General features: G+C 40.7%; 1 protein-coding gene across 12 annotated transcripts in view; it reads right to left on the minus strand.

Moving 5' to 3' along the window:
• Positions 1-277: 277 nt before the first annotated feature.
• mbnl2 (muscleblind-like splicing regulator 2) overlaps positions 278-19,879 on the minus strand; it is a 55,839-nt gene continuing 36,237 nt past the window's right edge. For 4 of the 12 annotated variants that reach the window (XM_067583680.1, XM_067583681.1, XM_067583683.1 and 1 more), the window contains exons 3-10: positions 19,265-19,429; positions 18,071-18,274; positions 15,573-15,833; positions 12,170-12,223; positions 11,563-11,713; positions 9,732-9,767; positions 8,395-8,489; positions 278-4,234 (exon numbers count right to left, since the gene is read on the minus strand). In XM_067583680.1, the coding sequence (XP_067439781.1) occupies positions 4,220-4,234; positions 8,395-8,489; positions 9,732-9,767; positions 11,563-11,713; positions 12,170-12,223; positions 15,573-15,833; positions 18,071-18,274; positions 19,265-19,429 (981 nt within the window). In that variant the 3' untranslated portion in view covers positions 278-4,219. The remainder of the gene's footprint in view (positions 4,235-8,394; positions 8,490-9,731; positions 9,768-11,562; positions 11,714-12,169; positions 12,224-15,572; positions 15,834-18,070; positions 18,275-19,264; positions 19,430-19,879) is intronic. The other 8 variants (XM_067583687.1, XM_067583690.1, XM_067583686.1 and 5 more) reach the window with 8 other exon arrangements.

Consider the following 19,879-nt stretch of genomic DNA (forward strand, 5'->3'; position numbering starts at 1 on the left):
CACCAGGGGTCTTTGAGAGAGCCCTGAAGAAAAACCACCGACATTTAAGTCAGAGGAAGTTTGCACAATGAGAGAACACAGATGAATTGGTTGACTTGACCGTATTTTAGCCTTACTGGTCTCATATAAACAGTTATCCTGTAACAAATTAAACAAAACGTAGTTATCTCTGTATGTGTCACTAAGAATAAGTCTGGGACACTTAATGCATGTTTAAGTATAAACTGTGTCAAATAATACACAAACATGTCACAAATAAATGGCCGAGACAAACAAATTCCTTTGATTTTCTTTATTTCTTTCTTTCAATAGATTTTACACTATCTTGCTGGAACCAAAGAAACATTTGACTATAGAAACATAAAATAGCACAAAATATATGCAAAAAAAAAAAGAATACATTGAAAAATGATTACATTGAACCTATAAATCCGATGAGGGTTTTCTTGTCGAATTATGTTTATGTCTTTACTTTGTTGGTAGGGTACCCTGCAACAACGATGGCACAGGCAGTCACAATCATAACCTGCAGTCTCCAGTGTAGTGCCCTCTGCTGGCTAAAGCTGTGAATTACAAGCTCCAAACTGTTCCATTGTAAGGCAATGGGACAAAAAGATTTCACTACAGATGTGGGAGACTACAAGTAAAGATCCATGACTGTTCACTCTGTTGCAGTCACCCCTTTTGGCCTTGTGATGCGCACATTAACACCTTAAAAAATGACTTTAGATATAAAGATATATATTTGAAATAAAACTGAGAAGGGGTTTGAGAAGAGAGACCCGTTCAGCCTCCTTAATAAATTTCATAAGAGCTCTTAAAAACATAAAACCTTAAGCACGATGGACTCAAGATAAGGCAAAGTGTTTGGATAAGCTGAGTCTGCTCAGTTGACCAACTGCTCAGAAAGTGCTTACATTTTTCTTTTTACCATCAGTCAATCATTGCCAACACATTTCAAAAACATTACATCTCAAGAGGATCCCATACACAAGGGCATTGTGGGTCACCAAATGACATTTTGTGTACAGACATTTTTTTTTTCACTAGAAACATTCAGTTATCATTTAGTAAGAAAAGAAAATATTGTTTTCCCATGCAACATGTTTAATTAAAGTTATTTACCGATAGCATCTGCTTTTGATTGATAAACAGATTTACTGTACTAACAGGGTGCAGTAACCTCTAAACCCTTAAAGGAAATGAAAACAGATCACATCTTTAAACAATATGAAAAGTGCAATCCTTAACTCTAGTGATACATCGAATAAAATGTCTCAGTGTGGAACCTAAAGGTCCTTTCTCAGGGGAAGAGTTGTACATCTGAACTTATTAATTTATAGATGATCTCATTCTTATATATTTATATATATTTATATATATATATATAATCTATGTAACATTGATGACTTTAAATCTATTTAAGTGTTACAGTCACAGCACTATAGAGGCTGTTATTTGCTAATGAAAATATTAGGTCATTGTCATAATCTCAGTGAAGAATAAGAAATGTTCATATCTTCTTTACAATCTACCTTGTGTACAGTGTTCTAGCAAAAAGAAACAAAAATCAACTTAACAATGTCATTTACAAAAATACCGAACTTTAGTAATTGCAACATTTGGTTGCCACAGCAACAACTTAATATTGTTATGAAATACTATCATACTAGAGTGAAAAGTACATCTTTTTTGAAATTTTCTTCTCTTTTTTTGGTAAAATGTCATCTATACAATAAACATTTTTTTTCCAACAACACAAGCAACTCTATTACTATGCTCATTACTGCAACACCGTGATCTTTTTTTTCGATGAGAAGGCAAGAAAGATCCAGTAGCTTTCCGTTGGCGGGCTGACTTTTAAACCCCGCCCCTTGTTCCTGTGTGCGACTTCTCATTCGCTGACCTGACAGGTTAGACCTTGAAATGACCAACCGTGCAGAATGTAGCACAGCTCAATAAATTACATTCATTTCAAAATAGAATAGTTTACAACATTGTTTTTGACTAAAATTTGACCAAGAGTAACATAAGATAAATTACAACAAAATATAACTTTTACCACCTTCCACAAATATTACATACAAATCATAATGCATGAGAAGACAATCAAAGAGAATGAAACCAAAATGTGAAACCAGAGCTTCACTCTTGTTCCAAAAGTATGATTGTGGATTGTCAAATATTAATCAAGCACCATGAAATTACATCTGAATTTTTGAAAAATGGAAAATAGAGATTTAGTATCATGAGTTAAAACACGCTAATCGTAAAATGCAAAAATTAAAGAGGGTTGGTCTAAAATAATGAAACAACATTTTATGATCTTGGCTAAAAAAAAAAAAAAAAGAAAGAAATGATTGTTCTGAGAGGTGGCGATGGAGGTGGTGGAGGGTTGGGGGAGGGGAGGTTCAAACATACCTTGATAGTAGACACAACACAAATTTTAAATAACTTTGAATACATTTCTAGAACCATGAATATAAACTCTCAAAATAAGAGACACTTTACATACATTACACAGTTTACAATACATTTTTTTTTCTCACCCACGTTCCTCATGTAAACTACTCAAACCATGGTAAGAAACGATGGTACACCATGAAAGTCACCAAACATTCTACAAAGCTATTTTTGATTTGTCGTTTCTTTAAATTCTTTTTGTATCGATAAAGTCACTTGTGATGTTAATGAACGGTTACTAGAAAACTGATTCCAGTAACGATTCGCAAAAATGTGATGTCTTTCCCGAAAGTCCATGTTGCTTCTGACAGCCAGTGTGTTGTGTCTGTGACTTTTAGTGATACACTCTGGATGCATGTTGTTGATGAGCATTTTTTAGGCACTTCTACAGTTTTCTAAAATGGAACAGGATTATCGGTGATAGTAGGGTTGGACAGGACAACCGACGGTCACAGATAGCCCTCCAGTCGAAGTTCAAGTCATCTTTTGCTTGACGAGCAACGTCAAATGCACCGTTTTTTTTTTTTTTTTTTTGTTTAGTCTTAGCACTTAAATCCCCCGCCCCCCAAAAAAACTGTCCTACCAGGCCTGGTGTTGTCATCACCTGCTAGACCTCGCTTCAAGTCCCAGTCTGCCGGCAGACCATCAGTCTCCAGATACGAACACACATGCACACACACACACAAGGCTTGGTATGTCTGGAACTAACCCTCAAGCTTTGTTAAGCCCTTGGCACAGACCCGAGCCTTTAGGCTTTTCGGTAATGGCCACGACTATCTTCTGTCAACACTGGGCACTGTCTTCCCCTATCTGTCCCAAACCACATGCAAAAATCCGTGCACAAACTATCCCACCACTCCTCCTAAACAAAGAATTCAACCCAGCACCAAAACAAATAAAGGGAGACTGGGTTGCGTTCTGAGCAGCTTGGGAAATGGCAAAAGAAAGAAAAACTTTGTTTTTTGAGCAGGATGTCAAAACGTGGCTCTGCTTTCTGGCAGGTTGATTTCCACCGATCTCTTCCAGGCTGCAACTTTGGCAAGATGTTTTCCGGAGATGAAAAGTTGGCGGAGGGGGGAGGGGTGAGGAGGGGGAGGTTTGGAGGATAAGCTTCATCATGGCATCTTAATGGGCAGATGAGGGTCGCAGAGGAACCCTCGCAGGGACAGTCACATTAAGAAAACATGAGCCTGTCTGCCTCAAGGACATTCAACTTTGAAGAGACAAAAGCAAAAGACCGCGAGACAAAAACCCTCGAGCTCGCCGCCCCTTGAAAGCGCCAAGTGCGTCGGTGTGGTTGTGCACGGGTTTTCTGTGACTCTTCCTGTTTTCCGCTTCAACAGAAAGCACTATATTTCTCATATAGTGCAAATCAAGCTTCTTTTTCACTAACCAAGGGATGAACATTGTGCAGAGGTTCTTAGAATAAATATGAAAGAAAGGGGATCCACGGTACTTTGGGAGAACAATTGTTAAAATGACCTCTATAGTGTGTCTGCTATGTATGTAGTACTATACATAAGAGTATTTTTGAATTTTTCATGTTAATAGTTTTTTTTCTAGCAATACATACAGTATATATCTTTTTTTCTGTGTGTGTTACACCGGCACTGCAGTTCTTACGGTTAAATTGAAGTGTTACACTCTTAGCATGCAGGTTGCTGGACCTCTATTGGAGAGGTAAGGTAGTATTTACAGAGGGGCTGTTTTGGGTTTCCTAGTGCAGCTTCGTGACACTCCATTCCCTTCCTGACACTTACTTCAGGATGATCTAGAAGAGAGAGACACAGAAGGGGGGGGGGCACAGGAGAAGACAGAGCGGAGACAAGGAGAGAAAATTTTTAGTTTACCTGTGAAAGAGAAGCTTCATTTACTCACAAGATAGTGGTCACAAGTGTATGCTACATAATGTCATTTACAACAATTGTCAAAAAAAAAAAAATTTCATTTTTGCATTTCCATTGTTCAGTACATAATCGTGTGACAGTAAAATTTCAATTGATTTTGATTATTTAAGACATAAAGGATATACTTAAAGGGGACATATTATGCTTTTTGTGATTTTCCGTTTATATACAGTTGGATGTCTGTGTTAAACATGGTCAAAGTTCCAAAACTTGAGGTGAACATATGTAGAAATGGTCGCTGCAAGTCAAAAGTCAGGGCTTCAGCCTGCTCTGAATGCTTTGTTTGCAACAATTTTTTTTTTACCTTGCAGATGAACGGATATCAGCTTGAATATGTGCAGATGTATTTGAGAAATTGACATCAAGTAGAAGAACAAATAAAAGAAGTGAAATCCTACTACCATAGTTTGTTTCATCATTTTTTGTAGTAGCTAACCAATCAGGATAGAGGGGCTCATTGGGAGGGGCGCCTTAAAGAGAGAGGAGCTAAAATGTCCTGTTTCAGACAGAGGCTGAACTGAGGGACTGCATAAAGGGTCAATATGAGTTAAATAAATATAGACCTTTAAATGTACATAATATGTCCCCTTTAACATAAATACATATAACTGATGTTTTTGCTGTTTGGTGTCTCCTTAAAATCTGGGTCAAATAATATTTTTTTGCCTTCTGAAGGCTTCAGTATGCCTCAAACGAAGCGCTTGTGGGATCATGTTTTCACCCTGCCTTCACAACAGATGACATGTCAAATGACCTAGTTCGTTTCAAGCATACCAAGAAAGCCTAAGTTAGATCATGTTTACCATGACAACAGTGTCACACAATATTGGGAAAATCATAGATGCATATTTATCAATGAATAGTACTTTTCTGTGTTAGCTGTCGCACTGTTGTGACACCACCTGCCTGGTGTTTCATGCAGACAAGAGCAACAGCTTCTAATTATTTGCAAATAGCATTTGACCCAGGTCTGGTCACCACTCTGTGTGTATTCTCCCTTTAGGAGATAAAGATTAATCCACCACACGACAAAGAGAGAGAGAGAAAAGAAAAGACAGAAAGAGAGGGAGTGTCGATAGAGGGGGGGAAGACAGATAGAAGAGCTGCTGGCTGCCATCATGTGGTTGCCCCTGGCAGCAAGCCAACGCAGAACAAAGCCGCATGGTGCTTGTTAATAGACAATAGACAGCCAGCAAAGGACAGAAGCCACTGGTCACATCACACATCACAGAAGGTCGCCACAGTCGGAGAGCGTGTGATGTGCACGGGCTGAGAGGAAAGCCCTGCTCCACAGTGCAGTATGGAAAGAGAACAGTTTGGTTGCGGGTGCCAGATGGATGGGATATGCTAAGATAGGACAGTACATTCCACCCATCTGGTAGCACAGGTGGGTAAAAACAAATGCCAAGGAATTGTTTGCAGGTCCTATTTGTCTCAGATTTGGTGCGGTAATACCAGCAGCATGTTTCACTGACACGTACATGCAACAAATTTCTGCCCAGAACAAGTTAGGAAGATTTAAATGGCAGATGATGATGTGACTAGTTGGATAATTAAGTGTATGTGTTACAGAATCAGTGGTGGAGGTGTGAATGTTTTACAGATTCATATCAGATTATAATTCTTATTGCATGTGACCTAGTCTGTAATTTCTAATAAGTGATAAGTATAATGACACAGGGAGATGACAGATTGAACCCTTGTCCTCTAGCTGAAGAGCTATATTCCTGCTTATTGTATTTAACTCTAACAGTTTATCTCCCCATCAGTTCAGTGGTCACAGTGATTGGCCTGTGAAGTGTGTAATGTAATCTCATATTCCGACAGTAGAGGGAGCTGCAACTTTACAATCTCCATCAACAGCAGTGACGTTACCAGAGACCCCAGCACTGTGAGCACATGGTTAATATGAGCTGGGACATGGAATGATGTGATTGGTTACTGCTTGTCATGTCACAATGACAGTTCAGAGGGTCACGAGTTGACCAGACTCTGAACCTCTCAACATGTCTGCAACATCCTGTCCCTCTATATATAGGTATTACTAACTAGTTATGTTATTTACTTCTGAGGTAAACAACACTGCCTTTCACTGAGATGTTTACTTCTTCTGGCTACATGATTTATGATCATTTTATTCTCTTCTCTATTCATCCTGCAAAGTGTTTTGGTCCAGGATTTGGGTTTGAGAAGCCACATAACAATTAAGGAGATGCTAATGGCTGATTCTAACCAGCTAGCATTCGTATTAACTACAAACTGTACAAACAGTTTGGGTGTGAGAGGCTTTTCAAACAGTGCCTTTAATTAAAAAAAATGAAATGACGGTCTGAATAACCGTACGATGGGGTTGACTGTAGTCTACAAAGCTTCCACTGTATGCAGCACAGCTGGTGATTTTTAAGTGTTAACTGTGTCCTAGCTGGAAGGATCTTTATGCAGGGCGGGGAGGGGAGAGAGAAAGAGAGGGGCAGACGGAGACAGACAGCGAGGGGCTGACGTCAGTGTTTCTCCGGCTCCTTGTCCCACATGCATCTTTAAAGAGCAGCTCTGCTTCCTGCTGCTACTGCTGCTGCATGCCAATTACAGGAAGAGACGGTGACTCACAGGAAGTGCACACATTGCTGGCCTATGAGGGGTAATAAAGTGCAAGGTACCAGACCGGATCCTTGGTTAATGATGGAAGGGGGAATCTTGGAGAAATTATTAATTCTTTTCATTTAACGATTAACCTATGATTTATATTTGTCACACTGGGAGATTCCATTCTCATATTTTTTTTAAATTCCAGGTAGGATATAGGAGTCGTTTTAAAAGATATTTTTAAAGACGTCAATTATCTAAAATTGTTCCATTTAAAAGAAACTGATATACTTTTATAATAGAGGAAGAAAGATCTCTGACAAAAGTTGATGTTAATGTATTTTCATTGCACACAGAGGCCATTAGAACAAAGAAAAAAAGAAAGAGTAGTGAGAGACTCCCATATCCAGTCAACGTCTAAATGCACTAATTTAAATTCTGGCTGTTGTGGGCAATTTCACACCGGTTAAAGATTACATGATTGTTTGCCAGTTACATTTCTACCTGTGGAACACTTCTCGTCTGTTCATCCTCGTGGCACCTCTATATAGAACTACCAGTAAATGATTGCCAGCTGCGCGTGGCCAGAGTGCCAGCATTGTGCTGAAATTTCCAGGTTTAAAATGGGGCACACATGCGTCACTCTGGCATTCAAACCTGGCCCTGCTTCCCTGGCTCCTGCTGACACACGGCAACAGGAGAGCTTGCGATCAGAGGCCATTTTTAGACACCTTCTGTGATCATTTTTCCTGTGTCTGTCTCACCCTGACAAGCGCGGCCCCGTAACTGTTTCCTCACATGATTTATTCGCTCTTTTATCCTGCAGCCAGGAAGAGGTAAAAAGGTGAAACTGGGAGGAGTGGAAAACAGGAAAAGATCCAATATGGCAGCTGTGAGATTGTTATGAACCAGTTGTGAGGTTTGCTCCAGGAATTGCCTGCGTATATATGCTTGGATGTATGTGTGTGTGTGTTTGCATACATGTAGCACACAAGCAGTACAGATGATGCCCCTACTGCAGATGGAGAGGCTTATTCGACAACAACAAGAAAAGTGGAAAATAAAACTTAAAACAGAACATGCAAAACAAAACCAGGAAGTAGTGCAACACAACACAACTACTACTTTGCAAATGTGGGAGCTCTGAAGAAGTGCTTCTAGTTGCGCCTTAAGGGGCTGTGCGCAATGTTTTTCAAAGAAATACGATACACTGCACTGGCACCGGCTTGCTCAGGTAGCCCCTCTGCTTTGAATTCTCTTGAAAACACCCACTCACAGGCTTTTATGCCAGCGTGAGCTCGCCCAGTGCAGGCGTACGGATGGATGGATGGGGAGGGGCTGGGCGTGGGCTCAGCTGCAGGTTATTGCAGCTCACTATTAGAAAGCAGTACTTATTCAGAGCTCCGGGGACTGATGAAAGAAAGCTTTAAAAGGAGCAAACCTGATTGGCTGGTGCTGTTGCTGCGTAGGGGACACTTGTGGCAGGAGTTGTTGCTGCAGAGACAGTAGCAGGCGTAGCACTGTACATCATTGGGACTTTGTTTTGAGGGTGGGAAAGGGGAGGTAGAGGAAGGGGAGAGGGAGGAGGAGGAATGGGGGGGAGAGGGAAGGTAGGTGGTAGCAATGGACAGGTAGGTGGAGCATTATGATAACCATGGCAACAGTTGTGGTGTGTGCGTGTCGACGGTATCGTTTGTTGTTGTTGTTGTTGTTGTTGTTGTTGATGTTGTTGTTGTTGTTGTTGTTGTTGTTGATGGTGGTGGTGGCGGATGTTACAGAGAGCCAGCAAGCCATCGTTAGGGTTACACCGGCAGATGGCATGCAACCATTCACAATGCAAAGCAAGGAGGACAGAAAGAAAGAAAGAAAAAGAGAGCGTGGGAGAAAAAATAACAAAAAAAACAAGAGGAGAGAAGCTGATTACAATCACAAGTAAGGAAATTTATACGGAAAATCAGTTTGCTGTTTTTCCCAGAGAAGTTGGGTGGCGCAAGACACCAATTACAATGAATCAATGACATTTTTTTGGCAGCAGGGATGGGAATTTCAGTTTTTAATCTATGTGGGTTGACAAGTTGAACAGTAGTAATATGCCAAAAAATTTCCAGGCGGCTCCTCATTGCACATGCCAAAAACATGCAGCTCTGATGGATTGTTGTAATTGTGTAGTTAAAAAATAATTTCAATCATTATTTTACCATTTACTAATGTAGGAGCCGCCGATTAGCCGACTGGTATTTTGTAATTCCCATCCACTTTTAGCTGAGACAAATATATCCAACTATGTGGTTAAAATAATTTCTCTGGGAAACTGATTTAAATTTCCTGATCAACACAGCACAGCAAACAGACAGTAGCTATCCTACAGCTTCAGAACAGATCAGATCTGCAGTATTTTATCCAAACTAACATTTTAATCATAAACAAAACAGTCATTAGCAAGAGAGTCAGTAAGGAAACAAGAACACAACTCTTTCAGGTGATACAAAATGGACATGAAAAGTGTGTTTAACATCATGAACATCATATATCAGCCTCACTGGTACTAAAGAAACGCACATTTTGATAAGCTGGAAAATCCTAGAACACATTTTTTAAAAAAGTTTCATCACAGACACAGGTGATGATGTGAAGCAATGACCTTTTGTCTCACCTGCAAGGGCTGCAGATATTGCCCACTCATCCCACTCCAACCAGCCCCCCACACTTTGTTATATATATATATATATATAAAAAAAAAAGTGTATGTGAGAGAGCAAAGGGAGGGTCAGGACCTACCAAGACTGCTAGCAGGAGTCATGCACAAGACTGACCCTGTTGTGTTCATGCAGAGAAAGACAGAGAGAGAGATAGAGAGGGAGGGAGGGAGACAGAGAGGGAGAGAGAGGAGGAAATAAATGGGTTAATCGAGAGGGAGGAGAACAACAAGGTTAGACAAAAAAGCTCCACTTAGCTCATATGCTACTGTTAAAGCGTTGCCAGTTATGAATGCAGTATACAGTAGCAAGCAGAGGAATTCCCTTAATCAGTTATGATATTAGTGAGAAAATAATGTTTATATACAACTGCTGCTAAACCAAACTTAAGCAATGTATATTGTAGGATATGAAACTGTGGCCAGGTCCAGCATGTTGTATTGGTTACGATTTCCTATTTTGTAAGGAAATAATTAATAATAAATCACTCTATTATATCTTTTTTTCTTTTTGTGGATTTTTTCCTCATCTCAATTATAATTTTGGTCCAATCAGGGTCTTCTGTGGCCACTAGAACCCTGCAATTCAATAGCTGCAACTGGTAAATGTATATATATATGCTTTAAAAGTTCTCAAATAAGTAATTTCTATAGAGAAATAGAGAGAAGACTAAATAATAGAGAGAGAAGGAAACTAAACAGGTGAGTCAAACAGCAGCATCATGCAGTGTCAGTACAATGATGTGCACAGGCTTTCATCCAAAACTGGATCAAGTTGTACTTGCAAATAAAAAATGGAGACATGAAATATTACATGAAACTTCAAATAGTCTCCAGCAACTGTGCAACTTTTTTTGGCACCCACTGTTTTGATCTTCATTGTAGAGAAACCCCACCCATCTGGAATTTAGCAGATAGGGGGGAAAAAAAAAATTTGCAAACACGACTTTGACCCAAGGCTACTTCCCACACACGCAGACACAGGAGGAGGGAGGGATGAGGGGCTTTCAGGCATCTCACACCACAGGGAAACAATAAGAGCAGGTAGAAAGAAGAGCGAGGGATAGGAGTCTCATCCTCATGACTCATTGTGGCTACAGGCTAACGTGTTAGCTGCAGTTAACTCATTTAGCGGGGGACCCGAGGGGGCTTAAGCTACTGTTAGTTTCTATGTGAGGGAGTAGACAGAGAGCATTTTGTTTTGGGGGAGGGAACTGAAGAGGAATGAGGGAGCAGACCTGAATTAATTTGGGTAAATTGGAACAAAATTGCTTTTTTAAAATGGAATTTCCCCCCCCCCCAATATTGATGTCTGTCAGGATAGATTAAATAAACACTGAAAACTGAATAAGCCTGAATTTCTTTTAAAGGCTTAGTTTTTCTTTATGTTATTTTTACCTTCATTAGGAGCCTAAACATATTTACAGAGCCTCTGTGGTGGAATAAACCAGGCTTGTTTTGCTCTTTTGTATGCTTGGGCGTAACAGAGTGACAGGTGTATCATATTCAGGTGGTAATATTTCATATCTTTTACTGCTCTGATCAAAGCCTGCACTGCCCTTCCACCTGCCAGCAATTACGTGTTTATATTGGCAGGCACTAGATCAAAGTTAAGGGACGGCACAGGGAATATTTGAAACGTTAGCACGCACCATCACAGTGGAGCTCCTTATGTGCGTCTCTCAAATTAATCCCTTTCAAAGGGAAGCATAGGGCAAAGCAGATAACTGTAACTGATTATAAGAAGATCTCTCCCTTTAGCATGAGAAACTCCAAAAGATACATTTGTGATGGATCGTAGGTTAGCTGAGTACATTCAGAGAGAGTGTTTCTGTGTGTGCTTGCATGCTCCGCATACCTATAAGTGTTTCTATCTGCATCTGTGTGCCTCGTGTATTGATTGGGAGCTCTTACCTGCAGGAAAGAAAGCGGGCTGCTGGAGCTGTGCGTTGGCCAGCGCCTGCTGGTAGTTCAAAACACTGGGGTTGAACAGGGAGCTCGCTCCGTTGCTCTTCTCAAGTGCTGGTCTCTTTGGTAGGGGCTGGAGGACACCGTGGGGGAACGCCTGGCCACCGAAAATGCACGTTCACACACACACACACAAAAAAAACACACACAACAGAAACACAGCAGATTTGAACTGTATACTTGCACAAGTCAATACTGATATTTGTAAATCTGTTATTTGGCTATGCACAGCACAACAAGGCAAAAATGGAAACTTGCTGTAACTATCACAAGGACAATGAGAAACTACACCATAGCAAGGCAATCATCAACAAAACATTAAGAAAACAGTGTGATAACTGGAATTATTTTAACATTACGCTGAAGTTGATCATTTAATAAATGTACAGTACAAACTAGAATTGCCACTGGTGATCATAAATGAAATATTTATACTTTAAAAAAGTGTCTTACAGGGTTTCACAAAAACAAAAGAGCCAACTTAAATTTTGTGAGTGGCTACAGTACAATTAAAGAAGCTACATGCAAAGCAAAAGGTGAAAGGTCAAAGTACCAGGTCTACAGTTGCCTCGAGGGGTCGCTTCATTGCTTTGGCAGTCGACTGAGTCTTTAATTAGCAGGCAGCGAGCACATGATGGCAGTGGGCCAATGGGATTCAAGCGTATTAACATACAGGTAACAGCAAGCAGAGGTGCGTCATGGGGGACAGCATTGCATTGTGGATAGGTGAGAAGGAAAAAAACAAAAACAAAAATAATCTGAATGCAAGTATACCACATACAAAACAATAGGCATGCACATAAACAAAAAATTGTTTTGTTTACTTTAAAGAAACATTGCTACTTTTTGAATTAGTACAAAAGCAAAAAAAGCATCTACATTAAACTTTGGTTAAAAAAAAGCAAGATTCTATGATGTACTTCAAAACTACTAGGAAAAGCATTTAGTAGTAACGTCAACTATTTCTGAACAAGTAAATCTTTTAACATCTACGCAAGAACAAAATGCAGTAGAGTAAACACAACTGATTCGGACTATAAATGTGATCTGAACAGATGTTTTCTACAGAAAGTAGGATACTACAGTCCTACACACACAAGAATTACAGTGCTCCTCTTAAAAATCTATCAGATGGTGTGAGGTGGTTTTGGGCCTGTTTGGGGGGGAGGAAAAAAAAAAAAGCCTGAGAAAAGTCTCAAATTCACGTCATACTGGGATGTGAGCCCTCACAACTGGCAGCAAGAACTGGACACATTTGTGTGGGCAGACTTTAACTACAGATATCACTAATAGTTGCAAGAAGCTGTTTAAACACTATCACCCTTGTGGCAGCTACAATAAGTAGACCTAACAATCCAAAAAGATTTTTTTTTTTTTTGAGGTGGTGTCAACTCACATCTAGTGCTTGAAATAAGTGAAAAATCCTCAAACTAATCTTGCATCATGAGGACATGTGACTTGTTAGTGTGATCAATGAGCTTAGGGAGGTGACACAATGTGAGGCGAAGTTCAATCACAGAATGTGGAGCTCTGTTTATTCTTACATCCCTCCTAGAAACGAATCTTAAACTATAGGAGCAATTCAATCACAAATCTAATATTAGTAATAATACATTGTTTTAATTCAAGTTATCACTTTTATTAAACTTCCTTACATCTGATGTCACTGCTGAGAGGACAAAAAAAATAAAAATGACACGAATGTGATGAGAACAGCGCTAAAGTGGTCCATGCACAAGCCTCTTGCTTCATGTATGTGGGTTTTCTATCAGTATATAAGAGTATGTCCTTTTTTAAAGAGCAGCAATGCATTGCCGATGCACCGCAGTGTTAACAGACTTAAACATTGTGGTTAGTTAAAATGGAAGATGGTCTATTAAAGTGAACATGAAAAGCAAAGATGACCGCATTCCACTTGCAATGAGGAAGAAGATCACAGCATGGCAAGCAACACATAATGTGGCACAGTAAAACAACATAATCTCAATAATAGGATCGTCTTACTGCAACTGTATCTGTTAAACATGTAACCTAATCTACTGTACACTCTAGCCTATTTGCTTTAGATTAAAAAAAGTGAATTATGGATAATGATATTACCTATTTGCAGCAGTGCAGCAATACAGGTTTTATGGGTCTCTGCTTCAATAAAGCAGGCTATGGGCTACAAGAAAATTGGATTAAAGGTGCTGACTAAACAACTCATTGTCCTAAGGTTAACCCTCCTCACCTCTAGTGCAGCTTGTAACTGCGGATGGTAAATTGGGAAGTGGGTCATAAAGTTGATAAACTGGGGCTTAATGAGGAACACAGGACAAGTATGAAACATAGGACTGTGAGGAGAATGCACTAGGAAGATAAAAGTAAATCTTACTGTTTGATGATGCATCGTGTACCTAATGGGGAAGCTGTTGAGCTAAGGTGCTCAGTATCCCTTTAAGAAAATAGCGCTGAGGGGTCAACATCAGGTTATAACGCCTTGGGGGTCTCAGGCTCTCTTTTATTTATGGATGTTTCAATTCCTTGTGGTTTTTTTTCCTGCTTTCATGCAACTGCTACCATGTGCACAGACGAAAAAACTAACCTGCACTCACGGTCGCCTTATCATCCACACCGTGGATTTATGGAGGAAGGACAAGGGAGAGCAAGCAGCAATGGAGCCAGCCAATGAGAGAGGTATGTGCAACGCGTAAAGCATGCCCATGCCATGGAGGAAAAAAAGTCAGTCAGCACACTGGCGCAGTACAAGGTGTGCGAGTGCAGCAGCCAAGAGGACCATACAAAAAAAAGAAGCCACTCGGAGCCTGGTGGAGGGCGGGGCGTAGCCAAGACACACTGCCAGACCCTTCTCACTGTCTGTCTGCCTGCATTTCCATCTGTCTGTCTACCTTTTTCTGTCTGTCTGTCTCTTCCTCAGCCTGTTGGGGGATTTTTCCAACTAAAGGCAGAGGAGGGTAAACCCCCCCCCACCCGTGATGCTACACTCTCATCCATCCTTGATTCAATTTGCACTGATCTGCAGAGAGCCGCACTTATCATTGAGAGCAGGGTGTAGTGGGATGGGGGGGGGGGTGAGCCAGCACATTGTCTCTGTATGAACCAAGGGCATTGAAAAATAAAAGCAGACTGCGGTGAGATAATAACAGATTGTTCTTGCGGCATTATACTGATGCATTTAGCTCTCACTAAACCCTGTTTATTGTATACAACAGCCTCACTTTGGGATGACTATTGTTAGTGAATTGTATACTGGAATCTACTAGAATCAACCAGCAGAGGTGGGTATGTTTGATACAGTAATAAAGCAGCGCTCCACATTTCATGTTACTGTGGGTGTCATTGTCAACAGCATGTGTTTACTTATTGTGTAAGCCAAGATGTGTTGTAACAATGTCATGTGTGTTCGGTCAGCCTACGTGTGCTACATGGAGGAATTTTAACAGACAAAAGTGATCTCCAAACATGATCTTACAGGAATTGTTTTAACAGTGCGTCATGTCTAAAACTGTGTTCAATCAGCTACAGTATGAACAACAATCTCTGCGATATAAAGAATCTGTGCTTTGTAAAAAATCAGGTGTCAGTATCTAGGCAGAAGCCCTGTACTAATATGAATGTTATCAAGGATGTGAATAAAACTGTATATATTGCTCTCCCACTAAACCTCCAATCATCACCTGTGCTCTATAAAAGCCTCCCTGGCTATTATAATAAAAGGCTAAGCTCTTATTGGAAGGTTGAAGGTATACTGTATATAAGCACTATAAAATAAATAGCCTTGTTGTCCCATCCAGACCTTATAAGCTCTTGCTTCCTTAAGTGCTCTAAACAGGAGGAAACTGTGTGAGATATGTATGATTACTACAAGGACAAGTATCATAATATGTGCTTGTCTCCTGCTCTACCACTGTATAGGCGTGAGGCACAGTAGGTAGGCTGTAGTGCTGTGCTCTCACCATGGCTGCAGCTGTGGCAGCGGCTTGCGCAGCCACAGCTGTCTGGTTGGCCTGGTGTTGGGCGGCCTTAATCTTGGCCTGCAGGTGGGCCGGTGGGTGGAAGTACTTGCACTTCTCGCGGGAGCAGCGGCTCTTGATGTAGTCCATGCAGACGGTGACCGTGTTGTCGCTGGTGTCGATCATGGGGCTGTCGCTCGGGTGGGCGAAGCGGCAGTCGGTCTCGCCGCGGGCGCAGTTGCCTCGCTGGAACTCGCGGCATACCTGGGAGCGGGACAGTCAGGTGGACGAACAAACGCACACACCCGAGACACACACACACACACAGATGTTGAGAGACACAGATAATGACAGATGAGTATGGATGTAAAAAGAGAAAATAAAGAAATACACACACAGACATACAAATAATTTGTGAGTACTTGACTTAATTTACAGTACATGTCTGGATACAATATTAGTCAGAATCACTGTAATAACCCAAAACAGCATATTAATCATTGCACTGGCAGAATGCAATTACATTTATTTATAATAAATACATTTTGGATTAATCTACATAGCTGCTGTTCAAGTGATGTGTCCAAAACAAACATGGTGACTGAGCGGTCGATAATGTAAATGTTTCAGCACAAGGAGCCGACAGCTGGTTCATTACTAAAACATAACATACAGCAGGAAATTAGGAACAACCTGCGAAATACTGTATGGATGTCTGGTGTGTTATCTATCTCTGTAACTTAACTCTGCCCCAATCTTTATTTACAATATAGAAAACTAAAAGATTGTGAAGAAACCTTCAGAATGTCAGGTGAAAAACAAACTATATAATATTAACAGCAGCAGGCAGCGGAAGAGAAAAACCAATACAAACATATGAAAGCGCTGCTTTTCTTATTTTAATCCATAGCACAGGAGGAGGTATGTTTGAAGCTTTTACTTTATTCTGCTGCACATCTTTTCAGGAAAAAAAGCACCAGATGTGTGTAATGTTCACTGTGCATAAAACTCGCACCCACCTTTAAAAAAAAAAAAAAAAAAAAAAGACAGACTACAAATTAGTTTTGGATTCAGTGTGAAAAGGCCTTGACACCTTGTAAAAAAAACTGCAATGTGTGCCAAACCAAAAAGATTGTGGAATCACTGAACCAGCCAGTGTTCAACCGTTAAGAGGCCTGGGCGTAATCACAGGGGGGGGATCAGCTTTTGACTTGCACTCTGGGACTGAGACACACATGAGTGTACACACACACACACACACACTTCATATGTAATACAAGCACACACATACACATATGCAAAAGCGTTGGTGCACACACACATACACACGTGCGCACACACATGCTAGCTTTGTGTGGGAGTGCATACGTGTCTCAGAGGGACACTGTTTCATTAGAGCTAACTTCATTCAGTTGCTAAGTGATAGCACTCCCAGAGAAAAACACATACAGGCACACACCTACGCATCACCTCCAGGTCTTAGGGAGATTGTTGTTTATCTTTATAAATGTAGTGGGAAAAAAAAAAAGCCTGTTATGTACTCTTTCATAATTACCAAGCTATTCTCATTCAGAGTTGTTTGCCAGGGGGCAGATGGAGATAGTTGAAGTTGTTATTGTTGTCCCAGTTTAACTGTGGCTGTCTAGCAAACCAGTTTGTGTTGAGCACGTTCCAATTTAAATCACTGTAATCTCACACTATCTCTTTTTTTCATATCATGTTTCTAATACAAGCCTGAATTAATTCAGTCAGTGATAACAGTAACAGATGTTCCCTTACATATGTTCAAGGATAATGCAGAGGTATGAAACTGTCAGGTAAAGAGCCTGATAGAGTTGCTGAGAAAAAAAATGAATTTATTCCTCTTTTCTGAAAAGAAAGTCAGCCTCTTGTTAAAAATGAACTTGGGTATCTGGACAGGGCTTAACACCTACTACTACTACTACTTCTACTCTAAAAAAGCCTGATTTGCTTATTTGGGCTCACTGGAAGGCTACTTCAAAATGTATTTATTCAAGTCATTAACTTATGAAACAATGCTTAGACTTGCTTATCAGTTCAAGTGTTTGTCTAAGGCAATTTATACAACAATTAGCTGCATTCAAAAAGTAAATTCAAAGGTTAAAGATGTGTTTTAACTGTGCTAAGAATTCCAATATAGCTGTGTCTTATTGGTTGCTATGCCAACTCCTGTGGTAACCAAGGAGCTAGTAGTATTATATTTAGTTTTTTCCTTACTCTACAGTAGAAAACAGACAGCACACATGTATTTGTATTGTATCAAAAAATAATAACTATGGGGTCGTCCTGTAAATGCTCTGGAGCTATAAATGATACTCATTAGCACCACGTATCTATTGCATCTCTTTCACATCCATAATCACAGTAAGATGGTGCCATAATTATACTCCACGACCCAAAAGAGAACATTAGCTATGATTAGCTGTCATGCTTGTCTTGTCTGAGAGAGAGATAGAGAGAACTGTGATTGGTTGGGTCACCTCCAGCTTGTCGGTACGCAGTAGTTTCTGGTTGGAGGAAGAGCCGGCGGTCACGGAGACGGGCGGGCTGCCGGGGACGATAACCGGGGTGCTGGGCAGGATGTCTGTGGGTACCAGGCCCATGCTGTGGGACATCGGTGTCAGGTAGGGTGTGTAACTCAAACCTGCACTGGAACCCAGGCCCTGGCTGACTGGAAACGTCTGCTGTAGATGGGAGAAAAAAAGGCACTTTACCTACATTTATTCAAACCGCTCCTCTAATGTTGCCATGGCTGCTCTTTAAAATGCTCTGTCTGCTTTTCTTTGCTTGTTTTAGCTCACTTTCTTAATAAAAATCTGTGAGACAAAGATGAAAGAAATGATGGATGTAAGGAAATGGAGGGTGAAAGGCAGGAAGAGGGTATAGAGACAGAAAATAGGGAGAGAAGTTAGAGGAAAAAGACACAAGAGACAAATGAAAGAAGGGCACAGCTGTGCAGATAGGTGGGTGAGAAAGAAGGGGGAGAGGATGTGACAGGTAGAGGGAACAGAGAGGTTTGAGAGAAAAAGGGGAGAGAGAGGGGAAAGTGAGGGTAGAAACAAGAGAAGAGTTTTTTTTTTAACCTCTAAATATACCAGCAAGATTTGCTGAGCTTGCGTGTTCTTTTTCAGCTACACCCAGCCTTACATTGATACAGTTAAACACGTTCACACCTGGCAGCTGCCCAGTGCGACCATACTCTACCGCTAACTACTGAGCAACTTCAAGAGAAGAGTTAGGGAGATATGGGCATTGCTCAAGGGCATCTCGGCAACAATTGTGAGAACAAATTTAGATTATTTTTACCCTGAGATATCCTGGAATTTGAGAACAGGACAGATAAGAGAAAAGTATCCCAGAGAAGACTTTATCAATGTACTGGAACAGATATTTTCTCAGTGAGTCATGCCCTGCTTGTCAGTCAAAGTTATTGCCAAGACCATGACACTAAGAAAAATAATCTTAACAACAAGGATAACTTCCAGTCAACTTTCCAAGTAAATTCATATGTAAACGTGACACTTGAATGGCTGAAGTAACTTAATATATAACGGTGTTTTAGCAGGGACAAAAACGTTTCACGGTGTAGCACAACAATAGAATTCACTGGTATTTTCATAGTGAGTCATGATGCACAGCCAGTCAATTCCCACAGCGGCGAGGCGAGCACTAACCACAGGTTGCATGGTGGTGCCGGGGATCATGAACTGCATCTGTTGGGCCAACATGGCGGCTGCTGTCTTCTGCTGGATCAGGTTATTTCTGCCGTTGATCTCCAGCTGGGTCTTCAGGTGAGCGGGCGGGTGGAGGTATTTGCAGTTCTCTCGCGTGCAACGGCCCTGAGGAGTGAAACAAAGTCGATGGGAGAGAGAAGTGGGAGAGGGAGAGAGAGAGACAAACAAGGTCATTAACAGTCTTTTCTGAGAACTGGATGTCTGTGATCAACAGAATGAACTCAAAAGCGGCTATCTTTTGAAAATCAAACCGACTGTTAACAGGTTGAATGTCTGCCTGAGGACGTGACAGATATGTGGGCATTGATTTTGACACAGACTCAGTATCAAGTGCTTAAAGGCAGCATACATATTCATACTTAGAGGGTGAGAAACATAAAATTATGAGAGCTACACACTGGTGACCATTTGTGCTGCTTATCCAGTGGGTGTAGCAGGTAGCCTTCGGCTGAGTAGAAACATTGTTATGAAAGATGATTACTAGTTTCTGACTTGCAAGCTTGCTAACTCTGGTCCTGCTTGCACCCTGGACACACTGACTAGCCAGTATTCAGA

The sequence above is a fragment of the Thunnus thynnus genome, chromosome 24 (assembly GCF_963924715.1).
Source record: "Thunnus thynnus chromosome 24, fThuThy2.1, whole genome shotgun sequence".
In the NCBI taxonomy this organism is placed as follows: domain Eukaryota; kingdom Metazoa; phylum Chordata; class Actinopteri; order Scombriformes; family Scombridae; genus Thunnus; species Thunnus thynnus.